This window comes from Bos taurus, chromosome 4 (assembly GCF_002263795.3).
Source record: "Bos taurus isolate L1 Dominette 01449 registration number 42190680 breed Hereford chromosome 4, ARS-UCD2.0, whole genome shotgun sequence".
Classification (NCBI taxonomy): Eukaryota; Metazoa; Chordata; class Mammalia; order Artiodactyla; family Bovidae; genus Bos; species Bos taurus.
The window spans coordinates 112,714,883-112,735,589 of record NC_037331.1 but is presented as its reverse complement, the minus strand read 5'-3'; the positions used below and the strand labels follow the sequence as shown (position 1 = coordinate 112,735,589).

The 20,707-nt window shown below is 48.9% G+C and overlaps 2 protein-coding genes and 2 non-coding genes across 4 annotated transcripts in view; 2 read left to right on the top strand and 2 right to left on the bottom strand.

Annotated features, from left to right (window-relative positions):
* The window catches only part of RARRES2 (retinoic acid receptor responder 2), an 85,584-nt gene that overhangs the window by 17,455 nt on the left and 47,422 nt on the right, over positions 1–20,707 (top strand). The window lies entirely within an intron of this gene.
* TRNAC-GCA (transfer RNA cysteine (anticodon GCA)) lies at positions 3,043–3,114 on the bottom strand. Its single transcript has one exon. It is a non-coding gene; the product is annotated as a tRNA-Cys (tRNA).
* Positions 6,562–6,633, top strand: TRNAC-GCA (transfer RNA cysteine (anticodon GCA)). The gene has a single exon. It is a non-coding gene; the product is annotated as a tRNA-Cys (tRNA).
* Positions 15,409–20,566, bottom strand: ATP6V0E2 (ATPase H+ transporting V0 subunit e2). The gene is given in 4 exon segments (NM_001097574.2): positions 15,409–17,059; positions 17,425–17,539; positions 18,922–18,969; positions 20,390–20,566. Coding segments are annotated over 3 exon segments (246 nt in total). The 5' UTR covers positions 20,494–20,566; the 3' UTR covers positions 15,409–17,059; positions 17,425–17,445.

Here is a 20,707-nt window from a genome sequence, read left to right as displayed (position 1 = left end):
AGATCAGGTGGTCTGGTATTCCCATCTCTTTCAGAATTTTCCACAGTTTATTGTGATCCACACAGTCAAAGGCTTTGGCATAGTCAATAAAGCAGAAATAGATGTTTTTCTGGAACTCTCTTGCTTTTTCCATGATCCAGCAGATGTTGGCAACTTGGTCTCTGGTTCCTCTGCCTTTTCTAAAACCAGCTTGAACAACTGGAAATTCGCTGTTCATGTATTGCTGAAGCCTGGCTTGGAGAATTTTGAGCATTACTTTACTAGCGTGTGAGATAACTGCTATGAACAGACCTGTCTTTGTGAGGGCAGAAGTTTTCATTTATCTTTGGTAAGATAGGAGTGACCATGGTGGGGTCTATGGTAAATAATGCTTAACTCTGTAAGAAACTGCCACACTATTCTCCAAAGTGTTTGTGCCATTTTATATTCCTAGGAACAATGTTCAAATTGCCTCCAATCCTCATCAGCACTTTATTGTCAGCCCTTTTCATTTTAGTCATTTGCATTTCCAGGTGAATAATAATGGTGATTACATTTTCAGGTGCTTTTTTGCCATTTGTATGTCTTCTTTTGTGAAGTGTGGTTACAAATTCTTTGCCTACTTTAAAACATTGGGTTTGTCTTACTGTTGAATTCTTTATATATTTATATTTGGCTCAGTTCATTATATATTCTGGACATATGCACTGCAGATATTTTCTCCAAATTTTCTTAACAATGTTTCGAAGACCAGTAGTAGAGATGGCACTGTCTGATCTCACCACCATCACCCCCACACAGAGGAACCCAGAGATCAAATTGCCAACATCCAGTGGATCATAGAAAAAGCAACAGAGTTCCAGAAAACATCTACTTGTGCTTTACTGACTACACCAAAGCCTTTGACCATGTGGATCACAACAAACTGGAAAAGTCTTCAAGAGATGGGAATACCAGACCACCTTACCTGCCTCCTGAGAAATCTGTATGCAGATCAAGAAGCAACACTTAGAACTGGACAGGGACAACCAACTGGTTTCAAACTGGGAAAGGAATAAGTCAAGGCTATATATTGTCACCATGCTTATTTAACTTATATGTGGAGTATATCATGTGAAATGCCAGACTGGATGAAGCACAAGCTAGAATCAAGATTGCCAGGAGAAATGTCAATAACCTCAAATATGCAAATGACACCACCCTTATGGCAGAAAGCAAAGAGGAACTAAAGAGCCTCTTGATGAGGGTGAAAGAGGAGAGTGAAAAAGCTGGCTTAAAACTCAACATTCAAAAAACGAAGATTATCACTACATGGCAAATGGATGGGGAAACACTGGAAACAGTGACAGACTTTCTTTTCTTTGGTTCCAACATCACTGCAGATGGTAACTGCAGCCATGAAATTAAAAGACTCTTGCTCCTTGGAAGAAAAGCTATGACAAACCTAGACAGCACATTAAAAAGAAGAGACATTACTTCGCCAACAAAGGTCCATCTAGTCAAAGCTGTGCTTTTCCAGTAGTCATGTACAGATGTGAGAGTTAGGTCATAAAGAAGGCTGAGCACCGAAGAATTGATGCTTTTGAACTGTGGTGTTGGAGAACACTCTTGAGAGTCCCTTGGACTGCAAGGAAATCAAACCAATCCTGAAGGAAATCAGTCCTGAATATTCATTGGAAGGACTGATGCTGAAGCTCCAATACTTTGGCCACCTGATGTGAAGAACTGACTCATTGGAAAGGACCCTGATGCTGGGAAAGATTGAAGGCAGGAGAAGAAGGGGACCACAGAGAATGAGATGGTTGGATGGCATCACTGACTCAATGGACATGAGTTTGAGCAAGCTCCGGGAGATGATGATGGACAGGGAAGCCTGGTGTGCTGCATGTGCTGCATGTGCTCCATGGGACTGCAAAGAGTCAGGCATGAGTGGATGACTGGACAACAACAACAACACTAATATAAAATTTAATAATGGGGCACCTGGGAGGGGGCAGCTGAGGTGAGGGGATGGAGGGGAGCTCTCTAAACTTTCTGCTCAGATTTTCTGTAAACCTAAAAGTGCTCTAAAAAAATAAAGTCTATTAATTTTTTAAAGTGACAGCAGTAGCATTACTTGGATTATGAATCAGAGACCTCGTGATATGTGTTTAAATGATCTGTGAGCCATTATTATCTAAAAAGCACCTTTCCACCCATAGCACAGCCAGTCACCCAGATGTTTGTGGCTTCCAGAACCTGGGGGTCTGCCCCCTGGCAGAAGCACGACTTTCCCACCAGGTCTGCCCTCTCCCTCCTTGCTCCTGGCCCTGTCGAGGGCACTGGCTTTGATAATCATATGTGCGTGCTAAGTCGCTTCAGTTGTGTCTGACTCTTTTCGACCCTATGACTGTAGCCTGCCAGGCTCCTCTGTCCATGGGATTCTCCAAGCAAGAATACTGGAGTGGGCTGCCATGCCCTCCTCCAGGGGATCTTTCCGTCCCAGGGATTGAACCTTCGTCTCTTAGTCTCCTGCATTGGCAGGCAGGTTCTTTATCACTTGCACCATCTGGAAAGCCCGTGTTCAGACAAAATGCCCTTGAGAATCATCCAGTATCATCTTCCCCCAAATGTGTCTGATCAGATAGTCCTGGTTGGGTAGGAAGAGCAGACAATGTGCTGTTTTTCAAATAAAAATATCCAGATTCTTCCCCGGAGTCTGTGGGGCACAGCTGCTAATTCAGGTAGCTCCTTGGACCTTCTTAACTCACTTGAAAGCAGAAATAGTAATAGTAATTGGGAGAGCTGATCAAACACACACAGCTCTTAGGGTCAAGACAAAGCCTCTAATGCTGGATGAGGAAAACTTCCAACCATTTCCTGAGTCAGAAGATGACCTTTCCTACCTTTCCTCTCCTCTCCTTACTCCTTCCATGTTCTGTTTGCTAAGCCCCCCTAGAGGAAAGTAGCCTAATTTTAAAAGCCTCCCAACAAGCAGGGTTGGGGTGGAGGTGAAGGTTGGCGGTACTCAGATCTAATCTACAGTGACCACATGTGTGGTCTCCAGATGGAAAGAAAATCAGCAGGGGGCACCCGGATTTGAACCGGGGACCTCTTGATCTGCAGTCAAATGCTCTACCCCTGAGCTATACCCCCAGGCCGTTCTAGGTTCTGAACTAGCACCAATTCACGATGTCATAACACCCAGGTATGCAGTTGATGGCAATTACCATCCATTCTCCGAGAGCCAGTGGGAACCTGTAGAACTGCATCCCTCAGTAACGCCCTCTGGTCTCCAACCTCCCCTGCGCCTCCCACAGAAGTGCTTACTTCTTGGATGATTTCTCTACAGACTACGTTAGCTGTTTTGGTTTTTCCTTCCAGGTCAAACTAATTATCTCATCCATATACTGTTTGTCCTGTGGATTTATACCTTCTTATTGCCTCTTTATTATAGTTGTTGTTCAGTCGCTAAGCTGTGTCTGACTCTTTGTGACCGCACAGATTGCAGCACACCAGGCTTCCCTGTCCTTCACCATCTCCCCGAGTTTGCTCAAACTCATGTCTAGTGAGTCAGTGATGCCATCCAACCATCTCACCCTCTGTCGTCCCCTTCTTCTCCTGTCCTCAATCTTTCTAAGCATCAAGGTCTTTTCTAGTGAGTCAGCTCTTTGGATCAGGTGGCCAAAGTATTGGATCTTCAGCTTCAGCATCAGTCCTTTCGATGAATATTCAGGGTTGATTTCCTTTAGGGTTCACTGGTTTAATCTCCTTGTAGTCCAAGGGACTCTCAAGAGTCTTCTCCAGCAATCACAATTCAAAACCATTAATTCTTTGGCACTCAGCCTTCTGTACCGTCCGACTCTCACATCCAGACATGACTACTGAAGAAACCATAGCTTCAACTATACAGACCTTTGTTGGCAAAGTGATGTTCTGCTTTTTAATATGCCATCTAGGTTTGTCACAACTTTCCTTCCAAAGACCAAGTGTCTTTTAATGTTGTTACTACAGACACTATTCTACAGTGATTTTGGAGCCCAAGGAGATAAAGTCTGTCACTGTTTCCACTTTTTCCCCATCTATGTATCATGAAGTGATGGGACTGGATGCCAAAATCTTAGTTTTTTTGAATGTTGAGTTTTAACCCAGTTTTTTCACTCTAACTGTTGCTTCTTGACCTGCATACAGGTTTCTCAGGAGACAGGTAAGTTGGTCTGGTATTCACATCTCTTTAAGAATTTTCCACAGTTTGTTGTGATCCGCACAAAGGCTTTAGACTAGTCAATGAAGCAGAAGTAGATGTTCTTCTGGAATTCTCTTGCTTTTTCTATGATCCAATGGATGTTGGCAATTTGATCTCTGGTTCCTCTGCCTTTTCTAAATCCAGCTTCAACTTCTGGAATTTCTCAGTTCATGTACTGCTGAAACCTAGCTTGAAGGATTTTGAGCATTACCTTGCTTTCATGTGAAATGAGCACAATTGTATGGTCATTTGAGCATTATTCAGCATTGCCTTTCTTTGGGATTAGAATGAAAACTGACCTTTTCTAGTCTTGTGGCCACTGCTGAGTTTTCTAGATTTGCTGACATACTGAGTACAGCACTTTATTATTATTTATCATAATTAGGAAAATGTTATTTTTAAAAATTGTGTAAGTGAAAATATAGGCACAAATAAGTAAAATTAATTAGCTGTGTAGCCAGACCCATGAACCATGCATGCATTTCAAAATTTTTTTTACATTTGATACTTTGGTGAGAAGAGCAATTGAATAATAAAGTTGTCTTTACTGATAATTTATAGTTTTATAAAATACATTTTTCAGGTATAAAGAAAAATAACTTCCAACCTAGAATTCTGACAAGATTGGGTGCGTTCAGGGTGCTATGGCTGTAGACACAATCTAGAATTCTGAACCCTGGTAAACTGACATTGAAGCAAGAGGACAAAAGAAAGACATTACAGATGTGCCAAACCTAAGAGCATTACCTGGATCAGAACCTCAATGAATTAAGGAGAAAGAAGGGAGATGAACCCAGAGAGAAACAAGGAAATGCAAAGCTGAAGGATGACACCCCTGGGATATCTGGAACTGCCTTCTCTCCTGAGCGACTTCCTTTGTGGGGCCAAAGATACTCTCCCAATCTCTGTTTCCTCATCTGCAATATACATGTAATAATACAACTCCCTGGGCTGAATTTTTCTGAGGCAGACTGAGATCTTCAGCTTGAATCGGGCTGCTCTGGACAGAAGAGCTGGATCTCCTTGACTCCCTTGAATGAGTTTTCCCCATATTTGCAGAAGCTTCTTTAGATTTAGTTTCCTGAATGGTAAACTAGGAAAAGAGCTAATTCATGACAAAGAAGACCCTCACAGGGGCTCCCAGCAGGCAATGGGAAGAAAGGGGTGGGGGGGGGGGTGTAAGGATATGGATCTTTGATGGAGTGGAGGAGGCACCAGTGCTCAGTAAACACACAGATGAGGCAAGGATGAACAGGTACCCTGGGTGTGGCTGCGAGTGTGAAAGGGCCTGGTCACAGATTTGTGGATCTAGAGCAGCGGTTCTTAAAGCATGGCCCTAGACCCCCAGGATCAGAGAATTTACCTGAGAATTTGTTAATCAGAAACTTTCAGGGGGAAGCCCAGACATCCCTGTTTTAACAAGTCCTCCAAGTGATTTTGACACACCCTACAATTAAGAACCACGGGTCAAGAACAGAGTTCAGAGGATGAGCAATCTCATTGTGGTCCTTGGTTTTCATCCTGCCTCTGCCCACCAGCTCAGCCTGACCCTGTGGCAGGAGCTAGAATTCCTAACCCATCCCTTCCTGGGGGTTCAGTACCTAAGTCTTCCTGCAGGTGGCGCACAAGGGACCTGATATAGATCCGTGACAGGTGTTTCTCAAAGTGGGATCCCCCAGACCCTCAATAAGAAGCTTGTTCCTAACCCCACATCACATCTGCATGTTTGACAAGCTCCCAAGATGCTTCCTGAACACAGGAAATCTGAGGACTGGCCCGAAGGGTGCAGCATGCCCAAGGTCAAATTCTGGTGTCCCCATTAGCTTTTCCTTGTGCTCTGCTAAGCCCACGCTCTAGTTCCCCTGACGGTCCCAACTCCTCATTAATCTATTAAAACACTCCTCTTCTGTAGCCTTTACATTTTTTGACTGATAGAGGATAGGGAAAAGAGGAAGATAAGAGACTCACTGGCTTAGTTATAAGGTCCTGAACCCAAAGTCAGGAGAAGTGGATTCAGGTCCTGAGTTTATCTGTGAGGAGTTGTGTGTGCTTGGGCAGACCAGTAATCCTGAATCTCTGTGTTCAGATGCCCACTGTGACGGGCATAGACCAGTGACCCTGAAGGCCCCTCCTGCTATAAACACCAATGTCAGTGCTTTTCCAGAAAGAGCAGGGAGGTGGTTACAGGGAGGGGGAACCTGGTGCTTGTTTTGCATCAAGGGAGTAAAATTATAGTGAGGCTGGTTTGGCAGCTTTGAGCAGGCCCAGCCTGGTGAACACCTTGTGGCAAAAATTTATAGGGATGTTGGGCATGGCTACACAGGTAAAAGGTAGTACTAAGGCCTCCACTTACATCAGGGGGTATAGCTCAGGGGTAGAGCATTTGACTGCAGATCAAGAGGTCCCTGGTTCAAATCCAGGTGCCCCCTGCTGCCCTTCACTTTTGCTAGCTGGAGCTGACATTGAAGGTTCAGCTCCTTTCCCTAATCCAGGGCCTCAGGATACCAAGTCTTCTCAAATCTGGGGTAACTTAAAACCCTGTCTCTGAGCACCACAAGTCTAGAGTGATACGTTCCTCCAACTATGGCTTTTTATTTCACTTACCACTGGTCTTGTTCTACATTGGCTTGTTTCTACACATTTTAATTGCCGTAAGTCAGTGTTGTGTTGGTAAGTGTTTAACAACCAGCTCTTGAGGGGAGGGGAAGCATTGATTTGCAGTGTTTTCCAACTTCACAGTATAAATAATCTCACCAAATCCAATGTCAAGCCACAAACATAGGATCGCTGATCATGGTGTTGGGAAGACATGCTGAAGTGCCTCTCTGGTGCAAGTAGGCTCAAGCACACCACTGCTCCTAACCCATCTTCCTGTAGTGGCATGGGCTCTTTGACCCCCACGCTATCCCCACAAAGCTTACAGAAATAAGAGCAATGGCTCTCATAGAATCATCCATTTACTCAAGACATATTTGTGTTCTACTTGATGCCAGACACAGAAGAGACAGAGCACAGCAGGAACTGGTCTGTGGTGAGCAAGGGAATCAAGTGAAGAACTGGTCAGTTGAATGTAAGGATAACTAGATAAATGAAGAAAGGTGCTAATTTAAAAGAAAAGGGGGGAAAAAGAAAGAAAAGGACTTCGGTTACCAGCAATATACTGGTTGAGAGTTGCTTGGACTCCAAGGAAATCAAACCAGTCAATCCTGAAGGAAATCAGTCCTGAATATTCACTGGAAGGACTGATGCTGAAGCTGAAGCTCCAATACTTTGGCCACCTGATGTGAAGAGCTGACTCATTAAAAAAGACCCTGATGCTGGGAAAGATTGAAAGCAGGAGGAAAAGGGGAAGACAGAGGATGAGATGGTTGGATGGCACCACCGACTCAATGGACATGAGTTTGAGCAGCTCCGGGAGATGGTGATGAAGCCTGGCATCCTGCAGCCCAGGGGTCACAAAGAGTCGACACAACTGAGCGACTGAACTGAACTGAACTCCACCCCCCCCACCCCCCACCCCCCTGCCAACACACACTGTCTTCTTCCATCTCTCTTCCTGGCACTAGCTGTATGGGATTAGGGGAACTTGTAGCTAAAATACATAAAGAAATTCTATAAATCAGTAAGAAAAAGACCCAAAAAGTCTAATAGAAAATCAAGCAAACAATATGAACAAATTAGAGAAGTGGAAATCCAAATGGCCAACAAACAGATGAAGGGAGTCAGGCTCATCAGGTATTATTAGTGAAATGTAAGTTAAAACAAGATACCATTTTACACACATTATCTGGTTGAAAAAATAAAAAAGGCTGAGTAACAAATGAAGTCCAGGAGTTCCTGTAAGTTTTGTCAGAGTGTAAATAATTGCTTTGGAGGACAATTTGGTAATATCTTGTGACACTGAAAGTAAACACCACCCACAACTCTGCTCTTTACATGGAGACATACAGCCTAGAGAAGCTCCAGCACCGGTGCACAAGGACCTATGGAGGGATGCTCATTGTAACAGGAGAACCTGGAGTAATTCGAGCATCATCAACAAGCGAGTAGAAACACAACATGTATGTCACCCTGTGCTAGACCTGTCATTACGCTGATCAGTCAGCTATGCCGCCACGATGCTGCATATCAAACGCCTGAAAACCCTGACTCAGAACAATAAGCATTTATATTTCACTCATGTGACTCTGCTTCTGCCGAGGTTTGGCAACACTGGGCTCCAGGTCATTTTGTGGTTGGTCTGTTTTCCATGTTTCTTCTATGGCGTTGGTAGGCTGCCCAGGGAACACACCTCATAATGGAGACAGAAGCACAAACCATCCACTCAGGGGGCCACCAGAGCTGGAGAAACCCCAGGAGCATGTACATGCAAGCCCTATCAATCAAAGAGTGTGCTGATGGCAATATCTTCCTGACAGCACTTCCAGCCTGCAGCACAGGGCAGGAAGACAGTGCTGACAGCTGGAAGTCAGCTAGTGTGCATGGAAGTATTCAGAGCAAGGGGAGCTGCAGGCGACACTGACTGTGACTATTAGGAGACATATCTGTTATGGTTTGTCAGCAGTTTTGACCTCTGTTAACATAACAGGTAATGATGGGGTTACATTGTTGTTTCCATTTGCTTTCCTTGCTTATAAATGATGGGAAGCATCTTTTCATGCTGGAAAGTCACTTCTACCACTTCTTTTGTGAATTGCCTGCTTGTCTCCTTTGCCATTAACCTGCTGTGTCTTATTGATGACCTCTGTATATGTCTGTTGTTCAGTCACTCAGTCGTGTCTGACTCTTTGCAACTTCATGGACTGCAGCATAGCAGGCTTCCCTGTCCATCACCAAGTCCTGGAGCTTGCTCAAATTCATGTCCATCGAGTCAGTGATGCCATCCAACCATCTCATCCCTCTGTTGGCCCCTTCTCCTTCTGCCTTCAATCTTTCCCAGCATCAGGGTCTTTTCCAATGAGCCAGCTCTTCCCATTAGGTGGCCAAAGTATTGGAGCTTCAGCTTCAGCATCAGTCCTTCCAATGAATATTCGGGGTTGATTTCCTTTAGGATTGACTGGTTTGACCTCCTTGCAGTTCAAGGGACTCTCAAGAATCTTCTCCAACACCACAGTTCAAAAGTATCAATTCTTTGGCACTCAGCCTTCTTTATGGTCCAACTATCACATCTGTACTACTGGAAAAACCATAGCTTTGACTATATGGATCTTTGTTGGCAAAGTAATTTGAATATGCATTTCAATACATTGCTTGTCATAGCTTTTCTTCCAAGGAGCAAGTGTCTTTTAATTTCATGGCTGCAGTCACCATCTGCAGTGATTTTGGAGCCTAAGAAAAGAAAATCTGTCACTGTTTCCAGTGTTTCCCCATCCATTTGCCATGAAGTGATAATCTTCATTTTTTGAATGTTGAGTTTTAAGCCAGCTTTTTCACTCTCCTCTTTCACCTTCTTCAAGAGGCTCTTTAGTTCCTCTTCACTTTCTGCAAGTGGTGTCATCTTCGTATTTGAGGTTATAGCTATTTCTCCCAGCAACCTTGATTTCAGCTTGTGCTTCATCCAGCCTGGCATTTCACATGATGTACTCTGCATAGAAGTTAAAGGGTGACAATATACAGCCTTGACATACTCCTTTCCCAATTTGGAACCAATCCATTTTTCCCTTGTCAGTTCTAACTGTTGCTTCTTGACCTGCATACAGGTTTCACAGGAGGCAGGTAAGGTGGTCTGGTATTCCCATCTCTTTAAGAGTTTTCCACAGTTTGTTGTGATCTGCACAGTCAAAGGCTTTAGCATAGTCAGTGAAGCAGAAGTAGATGTTTTTCTGGAACTCTCTTGCTTTTTCCATGATCCAGCGGATGTTGGCAATTTGATCTCTGGTTCCTCTGACTTTTCTAAATCCAGCTTCAACATCTGGAAGTTCTTGGTTCACATACTGTTGAAGCCTAGCTTGAAGGATTTTGAGCATTGCTTTGCTAGCATGTGAAATGAGTGCAATTATGTGGTAGTTTGAACATTCTTTGACATTGCCCTTCTTTTGGATTGGACTGAAAACTGACCTTTCCAGTCCTATGGCCACTGCTGAGGTTTCCAAATTTGCTGGCATATTGAGTGCAGCACTTTAACAGCATCAACTTCTAGGATTTGAAATAGCTTAGCTGGAATTCCATCCCCTCCACCAGCTTTGTTCATAGCGATGCTTCCTAAGGCCCACTTGACTTCGTACTCCTGGATGTCTGACTCTAGGTGAGTGATCACACCATCATGGTTATCCAAGTCATCATGATCTTTTTTGTACAGTTCTTCTGTATATGTCATGGGTTGCAAATCATTTCCCTTGTCTTCCATTCATCTTTTTTCTCCAGGTTGTTCTTTTTGCTTTGCAGAAAATCTAAATTTTAATTAAAGTTCATCCATTTTATCTTCATCACTGCTGGATTTCTTTGTTTCCCCTCTTACTTAGACCTTTCCCATTAGGAGGTGATTTTTTAAATCCCCCTACGTCTTCTTCTGGTACATTTATAGTTTCATTTACATTTGTTAAATCTTTGATGCAGCCGGTAGTAATTTTGTGTCCAGGAGGGAGAGAGTCCCCACACTCCTCATTGCCTTTACTCATCTTCCCCTCACAGATTTGCTTTGCATGTTTATCAATTTGAGTTTATTTTTAGACTCTTCTTCTCTTCTATTGACTTGTCTATTCATGTGCTAACACCATTGTTTTCATTTCTGTAGCCTCTCATGTTGTGACTTCATAATACTTTTAAATATCTAGGAGGGCTAGTGTTCTTATCAATATTCTGCTTTTTAAGAAATCTCCTGGTTGTTTCTCAAACATTTATTTTCCCCAAGAACTTTAGATTCAGCAGATCTAGTCTAGTACCCATTCCCTCTTCATCCCCACACCCCCAAAGCATGAGTGTTTTATCAAGAGGACAGTACATTTATAGACTACGTTAAGAACATTTAATGCAAAGCACAGAAATACAACTGCATAAACAAGCTCTGGGTATTTTTTGTGGCATGTATTTCCCAGGTTCTATCTCACACATCAAAGCACTCAGGGTGCTTGCCACTTTCTGCTCCACAAGGTGGATCGGTGTAGAGTCTGTGATGGGAATAAGAAAAGGTGAAGGAAGCTGAGATCCTGGCAGAATGAAGGGAACCATGAAAATAGAGTTACTATGTAAAAGTCAGGTGATTGGTTGATGGCATTTATTGAGGAGGCAGGCACTATTAACCCATCTATCACACAGTCACAACCTCTACAGGGCTTCCCTGGTGGCTCAGACGGTAAAGCATCTGTCTGCAATGCAGGAGACCGGGGTTCGATCCCTGGGTTGGGAAGATCCCCTGGAGAAGGAAATGGCAGCCCACTCCAGTATTCTTGCCTGGAGAATCCCATGGACGGCAGAGCCTGGTAGGCTACTGTCCATGGGGTCGCAGAGTCGGACATGACTGAGCGACTTCACTCTTCACTCAGAACCTCTACAAGGCAGGCACTAGTAGTATCATTCCAACTGGGTGATAAAACCGAAGCTCAGAAAGATTAAATAACTTTCACTCAACTAATTACTGGAGAAGCTGGACTTTGAACTCAGGCAGCCCAGTTCCTGCAGCTCAGTCAAGGTGAACAGCCTCTGGGAGGCTGAGCAGACAGAAAAAAAGAGAAAAACTTGTTTGCTGAATCAATTGCTGCAGACCAAGAGCACAGCTGTTACCCCTGGTATCAGCACGGGTGAAGGCTGCAGGCTATGCCATGATCCTGTTGCCACAAAACCAGAAATGAGTGAACAGCCTTTGGCACATACCGGCCAAACAGGCCTACAAAAGTTAAACAACCTTGGGTATTCTTTATCTGTTACCACTAACAGACACTTGTAGCTGGCCTTGTCCTTCACCAAGCTAATTACTCTCTGACTCCATAAAACCAAAAATCTTCAGGGTGCAGGTTATACCCTGCACCTGGCATTCTTCTCCCCCCATATATCCTCTTGTAGCACCCTGCATTTCAGAAAGAAGGTCACAGGCCAATAACTTCAGGGACACCAGACCCAGCTATTGAGTTGCCTGATGCCAGCTGTAGTCACTCTGAAACTTTGCAAAAGGAAGAAAAAAAAAATGCAAGACCTTCAAGAGGATATAAATCTTCTTCCCTACTCCTAAGAGAGGGGGACACAGCTCTTCAGGTGCTAGCCTGTTATGCATCCCTTTTGCCTGGCAAAAAATAATAAAGCTACTCTTTTCAACTTCCTCCAAACTCTGTCTCCATGTTTCTATTCGGCATTGGGGCACAGGGAGCCCAGACTTTGGCAACAGTCCTTGTGGCCCCATGCTCCCATTGTACTAGACTGGGAGTGGTCAGGCACAGAGGATCACTCATTGATGTCTCCCGGGTCTTTGTCAGGGGAGGAAAGGCTGACCTTTACTGCAAAGGGAAAGCCTTGCTGCCATCACAGCCCTTAATCCCCAGATCAGGGAGCTGAGGTGGGGGCTGTATGGGTTTCTAAGAATATCCACCCCAACCCTTTTCGGAGCAGATGCCTGCAGGGTGAGTCCAAAGTTCAGCTGGGCTTGTGTGACACCCCGTCCCTCACCTGGCCTCTGCTGGACCACGTGGCACTGGGATTAGAGTCCACTCAGACACCCCGTAATCCCCGAAGGCTTTGGTGTTCCTGAAACTGCTAGATGGCATTTCCAGGGGCTCCACGGAGCTCTGGCTCTTTATGTCTCAGCACAGAAATACCACTGCATGATTCCAAAACTCGGGTCCTAAGACCTGTGTGGGCCTGCCTAAGAACAACCCAGAGTTCTGGGATTAAAAGTCTGGGATCCTCGATCCAGCCCTGGAGACCCTGTCATGATGGGCCTGGCTTTAGTCCCAGCATTCTATGGGCCTGTCTGTTCTGGGTGATTCTCATCCAGGTTCATTACACGGAGCGTGGGCTGAGCTAGCACAGACTTTGGTCACCAGCCCTCACCCTTCTGGCTCCGAGTCAAGCAGAACTGCAGTGGCTGCCAACTGACTCCATTCCTGGAAACCCCAAGGCGTATAAACAAAGATCATGCCCCGCACATGACCTTGGAGGTTCTCAGGAGCGGATAGTGATCACCCCCACTTGATTTCTCTGCTCTTCGCATTCCCAGTGTTATCTGCACACTGATTTTTTGTTCAAAGCAACCCAAAGGCCCTCATCACAGGCCTTGCTCTAGGTGTTTCAGCAGGGAGGGTGGCCCTGCAGCCTGCAGTAACAGACACCTCCATCCTCCCCATTGGGCCAATGGGTGTCCCTACCGTAAACTGGAATGTGCCAGGTCTCAGGATGTTGAGGTGGGGATAAGTCACGGAAGATCATTAGGAAGCCAGGCCTTACAGGAGCATCCAGTTGTCAAGGTCCCTTAGTTCTCTGCCCTTTGGATTTCCCCAGAAATACCTGGATGTTGCAGTTACATATCGTTCAGTGACATTTCATCCATGCTCCAGTACCATCTGGAAAATCTTCCCTATTCCCTACAACTGCCGCACCCTCCAACATCAGTGCAAAGCAGTTGTACCCCCAATGACAGCATAATCTGGTCTGAGGTCTCCATTCTTTGGGCAGCACCGCCCTCTGCTGGCCAGCCTCTGTGCGTGCAGCTGAGCTAAGCTTCCCACTATGACACTAGGGGCGGGCGGGGGCGTCCCACCCTTGCCCACTGCCCATCTTCAGGGATCGTTTGCTTCATGTAGTGAGTGTCTGTGTCAGAGGAAGTCATTTACTGATTCCCATCCCACTTGGCAAGGGAAGGTGGGTAGGAGAGTACTTCCTGCTTGAAACAAACAACAAGCCCATCCACACCCGGCACTAGGACACTCGACCAACCTGGCTTGGCTTCTGGCTGCCTAAGCCGAATCCCTGGGACAACCCGGCCACGTCGGGTTCCTGTCTGACCAAGCTCTGAGCCGTCAGAAGGATGTACTGTTAGAATATACTGTCTGTTCTAGCCAGTGCCCAACCCCGGGCCTCTGATCCCCACCCCTCCACCCTTTCTTAGCGCATTCATGGTCGTGGATCCTCCTCGGTCCCTCTGGGAGAGAGATGTATCTCCTGCAGCCCAGGGGCGGCTCTTAAGAACCCTCCTGAGATGAACTCAGGAAGGCCCGGACCCGTGTCCCGGTCTCAGTGGCCTAGCTGCACTTGTGCCTACCAACCCTTCGTGACTTTTCACTCCTGGCTCTGCTTGGGCCCTGTCCACACCTCCCCTCTGCCTTCACCTTCCTGCCAAAATGCCCAGACCCCGCAGTGTTCTCATTTCCCTGTCAGTTGTTACAGAATAAAACGTGCTTTCACAGCTTTAACTAATGTCTGATTGTGTTTATTTCTGACAAAACCTGCTCGCCCTGTTGTCTCCCCTCGTCCCTGCACTGAGGTGGGGTGCGAGCTTTGAGAGCAGCAGCATCCACACAAAGTGGGCACAGACCCCGGGAGGGTGTCCCAAGCTCGCTCTCCTTGAATGGCTGCAAAGGCAGGAAGGAAGGGAGGGGAGGGGAGGCAGCCTGCTGGGAGGGGTCTGCCTGCCCTGGGAGAGTCAGGGGTGGGGGCTCCCCGGGACAGAGGCCACTGCCCAGTTCAGCGAGAACTCAGGGACAGACACACACACATCTCAGGTCTTCAGGCCACAGCTTCATCCTGATCTCCAAACCCAAGCATCCAACCATTTGCTGGGCATCTCCATGGGGAGACTGGGCTCACCAGGACATACAGGATGCCCCAGGTCATCACTTCTCCTCTGTGGTCTGTTGCTGAAAGGTTCCAGCCACCAGGTCCTGGGCACCCCTTCGTCCACGGCTCCCTGCAGGGTGCATCCTGCCTCATCCCTCCTCCCACAGCCCTCGCTGGGCCCCTTGAGCTCCTAACTAGCCCTTCACCCATTCATGGGGCCCCATCCTCCCCACCACTCTCATCTGGGGCCCATTACGCCCAGAGCAGAGATCATCCTAGAAGCCTAGTGGCGTCACATCCCACGCCCCCCATCCCTTTCATGGCTCCACATTTGCTTTGGATGAATCCAGGCTCCTCGCTTCTCCCAGTCCCTTCTCCATGCACCCCATCCCTAGCTTCCCAGCTGCTCCTCCCAGGAGCTCCCCTCTCTGCTCATTCCATCACCCTCCCCTGTGCAGGGAACCACGGATATTTAGGAACACTTAGGAAAGAGCAGGCCATGCTCCGCAATTTGGGGACAGGCTTTATTGCAGAGCCCCAGAGGCCGTGCACTCTCTGTAATCACAGCTGGGAGGTGGGCAAAGGTTCCACTTGAACGAGTCCTCCGTTTTCCTCCTCCTGCCAGGCCTGGTTCTGGGCAGAATCCGGGAAGCTGTACTCACTCTCAGGTCTCAGGAAAACGTAGTCCTTGATGTCCATACTCCAGGGTTGCAGCTCCAAGCAGCTGCCAGGCCCCTTTCCTGCCCCTCAAATCCACCCACCGAGGAACCGGGAATTGGGTGGGCAGGGGTGCGGCAGGCAGCAAACTTGGCCTCAGCCAGGAGTTTGCCCCTAGACAGGAGTTTCCCCACCTTTCATTCATTAGTCACTAGACATGGCCGCAAGACTCAGCACCCCACTCCAAGGGGGCCACAGAGCTCAGCACAGCAAGAGAGCTGGAAAGGGGGTGGAGGAATGTCAAAGGGAGGCCCCCATCTGAGCAACAGGCCAAGCCCAGAGCCAAGAAATCCAGGGGAGATGTACCATGTTCTGCCACCGCGCCAAAACAGATGCCCGCTGAACAAAATGCCAATCAAATAAATAGTCAATAAATACAAGAGACTGGTTTCCCCCGCCCCGGGGAGGCAGCACAGCGAGTCAGCTCTGGGACTGTCAGGTGTCTGCCCCAACTCTGCTGGGGGAAGTGAGCACATGGGCTGGGGCCTCAGGCTCCCTCTGGTCCGATGCCCGCAAGCTCTGCCTCCGGTCCTCACCAGGCCAGGGGTTCCCCAGCCCACACTGGGGACAGTCCTCAGGGCCAACGGCACCGCCCACACCTCACTCACAACTGTCTGTCTTCACCCTCCCTCCATCCAGGCGACCTCGAGGGGCTCAGAAATCCTCCTCTCACAGGGAGTCTAGGCCTGGGGTGCGGGGGTAGCTGCTTCAGGCTGAGCCCTGGGAAAGGGAGGGAGCCTGATCCCCAGACAGGGAGGCCCAGGTCGGGGAGGAAGCGGGGAAAGGACATGCAGAGAAGATGCCACTTCCTGAGCAAGCCCCTTTGAGTGACTCAGAGGATAAAGGATGCTGAACATAAAGCTTTTCAATCTTGATCCAAATTACTGTGGTGCTTTTTGTGTGTTAATGTTTGTCCGTTATGTCAACATTTCCAGAAATTTCACATCAAAGCATGTCAGAAAATCAAAGGAGAACTCCCAAGAGGGGCCTTCGCCACGGCCATCTCACAGGTGAGGAACTCACATGGGCAGATGGTCCAGGATCACAGAACCCGTTGGTGCAGGACCCGGCCTCCTCCCCAGGGCTTCCTCTCCAGCCTCGGAGCATCTTGGCTCCAAGCCCTCCTCCCCAGGACGCCTGGCCGGCCTTGGGCTCCCCCTTGTAGTACAAGGCAGCCCCCACCCTAGTCAGCTCCCGGCCAGGACCTACTCAGGGAGGAGCGGGCAGAAGGAACTTGAGGGCTGGACATCGGCTGCTCTGGCTGGCTCTGAGCCCGGCCTTCCTGAGCTGGGGAAGGCGGGACTTTCCAGAACCCGGCAGGCCTTAGGGGAGGGGGCCCAGAGGGACCAGACACAGCTAGGGGGACGGAGACGGGGGACGGTGACAAAAGAGTCATCAGGGACAGTGGAGCCACGGTCATCCGGACAGCGGGGGCACCTGAAAGCACATCACGTGACAGCGTCACGGCCTCGCGGTGGAGACCCTGTCCCCCAGCCCCGCCTTGGGGAGCGGGGCTCACCACGACCCCTGAGCCCGCCCTCCCAACAGATTCTGCTGCCTCCTCAGGGGTCTGCAAACCCACGAGTGAGGCTGGGCCCACGTGCTCCCCCCAGGACCCTGATCTTCTGTCTGTGCTGCCCAGCACAGCATGGGGTTGGCGGGGTGCGGGGCACGGAGCAGATGCTCAGGGGCTTGTTCTTCTTAATAAATGACAGCCTTCGTCCACACGCAAAGTCCTGCAACCCTGCCTGACTCGTCCTCCCCACCCCTGCCTGCCCGCCCACCCGCCTGCCCAGCAGTACCTGGGGCCGCTGAGGCGACGGTTACTGCCACAGGAAGCGAACGTACCAGATGGTCTCATTCTTCAGCTGGGGCCCGAACAGGGGATTCAGCTGAGCCAAGATGGCAATGAGCCAGCTGCCAGGGACAGCACAGCGCGGGTGAGCCCAGGGCACCGGGAACTCCACTGTGCGTCATGCCAGTGGTCACATGACCCACCCAGCGCATGGATGGTCTGGCTTCCAGAGAGGGAAGGGTCCCTTGGAGACATCCACACTGCAGCCAGCTCCGGGGCTCAGTCAGGGCACGTGGGTTTGGGTTTAGGTTTGGTGACTTGTTTTGTAGATTTATAAGATCCCTGTGTTGGGGCTGGACTCAGGGTGTTAGAGAAGAGGTAAGACGGCCCCCAGGGGCACAGAGGGAAGCCATTCTGACTTAAGATGGCTTAACTACCTGGAGAATCCCATGGACAGAGGAGCCTGGTGGGCTAAGTCCATGGGGTCGCACGAGTCCGACACCACTGAGCGAGTAAACCGCCACCACCAACTGCTCATGAGAGAGGCCTCCCTCAAAACCAGAGCTTGGACTTATTCGTCAGTTTGGCAGCCAGGGAGATTTAAACATGGAGCAGGCTGACAGAACTGGGGAGCAATGGTGGAGTGTCTCTTTTGTAAAAGGGGAGGGGCTACCATGAAAGGCACTTACAGAAAGAGAACACCTAGACCCTACTGATGTGGAAATTGACCCCTCACATGGTCCAGGCACTCCCATCTCTTGGTATGTGTTCTGTATCCCAGGACTTGGAATATAGGACAGTATTCTATATGTACTGACTTTGCCAACTTTGAAGACCACTGTTCACCCAGTGGTTCTAAATAGTCAGCATCATAAGCACTCAGGGGCATGCATTAAAAGTACAGATTCCTGGAGGGACTTCCCCGGTGGTCCACTGGTTAAGAATCTGCCTTCCAGTGCTAGGGATGTGAGTTCAATCCCTGGTTGGGGAACTAAGATCCCACATGTGGGGCAACTAATCCCCTCATGCCACAACAAAAGACCCTGTGTGCTGCAACTAAGACCTGATGCAGACAAATAAATAAATTTTAAATAAAAATACAGATTCCCACGTGCAGACTGTGAGAACTATGATGTAGTGAGTCCAAGGTGGAACCCTGAAACCTGTGTTTTACAATCTCTCCAGGGGATTCTGATGCCCATCGGGGACAACAGGCACCGAGTGGGCCCCACTCACTCGTGTCACAGATTAGACAACTGCAGCCCATGGACATGGCAGAGCTTGTCCAGATGATACACTCAGAACCAGAACCCAGAGTTCATAACTCCCAGCCCGTCGCTCTCTTTGCTACTCCAAACCCCTCTTCTTCTGTGGTTTACAGACTCAGCCTTTCAAGAGCTGAATGTGTCGGTACCAGGACAGAGGCGAGAGCAGGGCTGGGAGAGGAGGAAAGAAGGGAGGACAAGGGCCCCCTCGGACTAGGAGCTGGGAGAGCAGTACTTACAAGAGGTAACAGCAGACAGCAGTGGCCACCAGCATAGTGATGATCACTCTGCAATGGAAGAGGATGTCAGGTCAGGATGGATGGAAGCAGCACCCTCCATCTGGCCTGGCCAAGGCCAAGGCCAGAGAAAGAGCTCCTGGTGCCAACCCCTTTTCCTCTGGCCTTCTTGATGCCACCTGAACACAAGGAGGCTGAGATCTACTTGGGTAAGAATTGCTAGATGGAAAAGAAAAACTCTAAGTGTCACCTCTTGGGGAAGCCAACCTCGACCACATCCAACTTACATTATCAATCTTTCCCTTCACCTATCTCCCTTCTCCATCACCCACTGTCTCTCCATCGTAGAGGAGTCATGTTGGAGAACGACACTGCACACAGCTGCATTTGCAGCCACCCACCGTGGAGTGGTCTCCGGGATCCAAAATTCACTGGGCAAAGGGAAGGAAGACAGAAGACAGAGCAAGAAGCAAGGAGACCGAGGGTCATCTCTGAGGCAGAGAAAGCAGTTACGCTGAGAATAGGGACTTGTTGCCTTGAGTCCCACTCCAAGACTGGAAACAGAGGCTTTAAATGCAGCAGGAGAGACTTCAGTTAGAAGAAAAAACTCACCAGTGTGTTGGAGAGTTGATGCACTAAAATGGTTTACAAGGTGAGGCCATGGGACCTCAGCCCCGAGAATCTTGAAAAACAGAGGCAACATCCATATGCAGCCTCAGGCTGAGGCTAACCCTAACCCAAACCAGGCCCTATGACCTCTGCTTGAGGTTGGTGCCAGACACATCAGCATCTGATCCATTCTCTCAACATTACCAAGCACCATGGTCCAGTCCCGAGCTGGGCACTGGGGTCTACAGTGGTGAAAAGGCAGTCTTCCACCTTGAGGAACTTGTCATCAAAGGGTGAGGGCCCATCACTGCTGAAGAGACCATGAAGCAAAAACCCGTGAGTGGTGCAACAGGTATAGAAACCTGCTGGGAGCCCCCAAGAAATATTGACACTGGCTAAAAATTATTCCATACAGCATGTGCCATGCACAACGAACAGTTTTATATACATTATTTTGTGTAATCCTCAGAGCAGCCTTAAAAGGCAGGAGTCATCATCACCCCCAGTGACCCAAGAAGAAAGTGAGGCTTGAAGGGGTGAGGGACGCTCAAGGTCACAGCTGGGCAGGAATGGACAAGCTGCATCAGTGGCTCACCAGACTTTATCTTCCCAGGCGCGGGGGCATGGGGCGGCGCGGGCTTGGCTGTCTCCTCCTTTCGACAGCACGACCTTCTCTGCCCTTTGGACCCGACAGCCCGCCTGTTCCCGGTTGTACGCGGCCCAGCGCGGACCCGGGAGGAGGACTGGGGGCGCCGCGCGCCGGGACCAGTGCCCGCTGCCCCGCTGCCGCCTCGCGCCGGAGGAGGGGTGGGCCCAGGCGCAGAGGGGTCCCCAGGGAGGCTGGGCCGCGCGCGATCCTTACCCGCGGTTGGGTCCTTTGGGTACGAACCAGGGCCCAGCGATGCCGATGAGGCCCCAGAACGTGGTGAAGATGACGACCGGGAGGGCGAAGGAGTGCGCCGTCATGGCCAGGCGCGGGATGCGGGTCAGAGCTGCGGATGCTCCGCTGGGTACCTGTCACGGCCGGGCAGGGGACTCCGAGCATGCGCAGCAGGACCCTGCCGCCGCGAAAGAGCGCGTTCTGCCGCCCCGCTCGCGCATGCGCGGCAGCTAGACTCTCGGGACGGAGGGGACCTTTGATCCGCCCAGCCGGTTTCCTATAGGATTTACGGGATAGAGG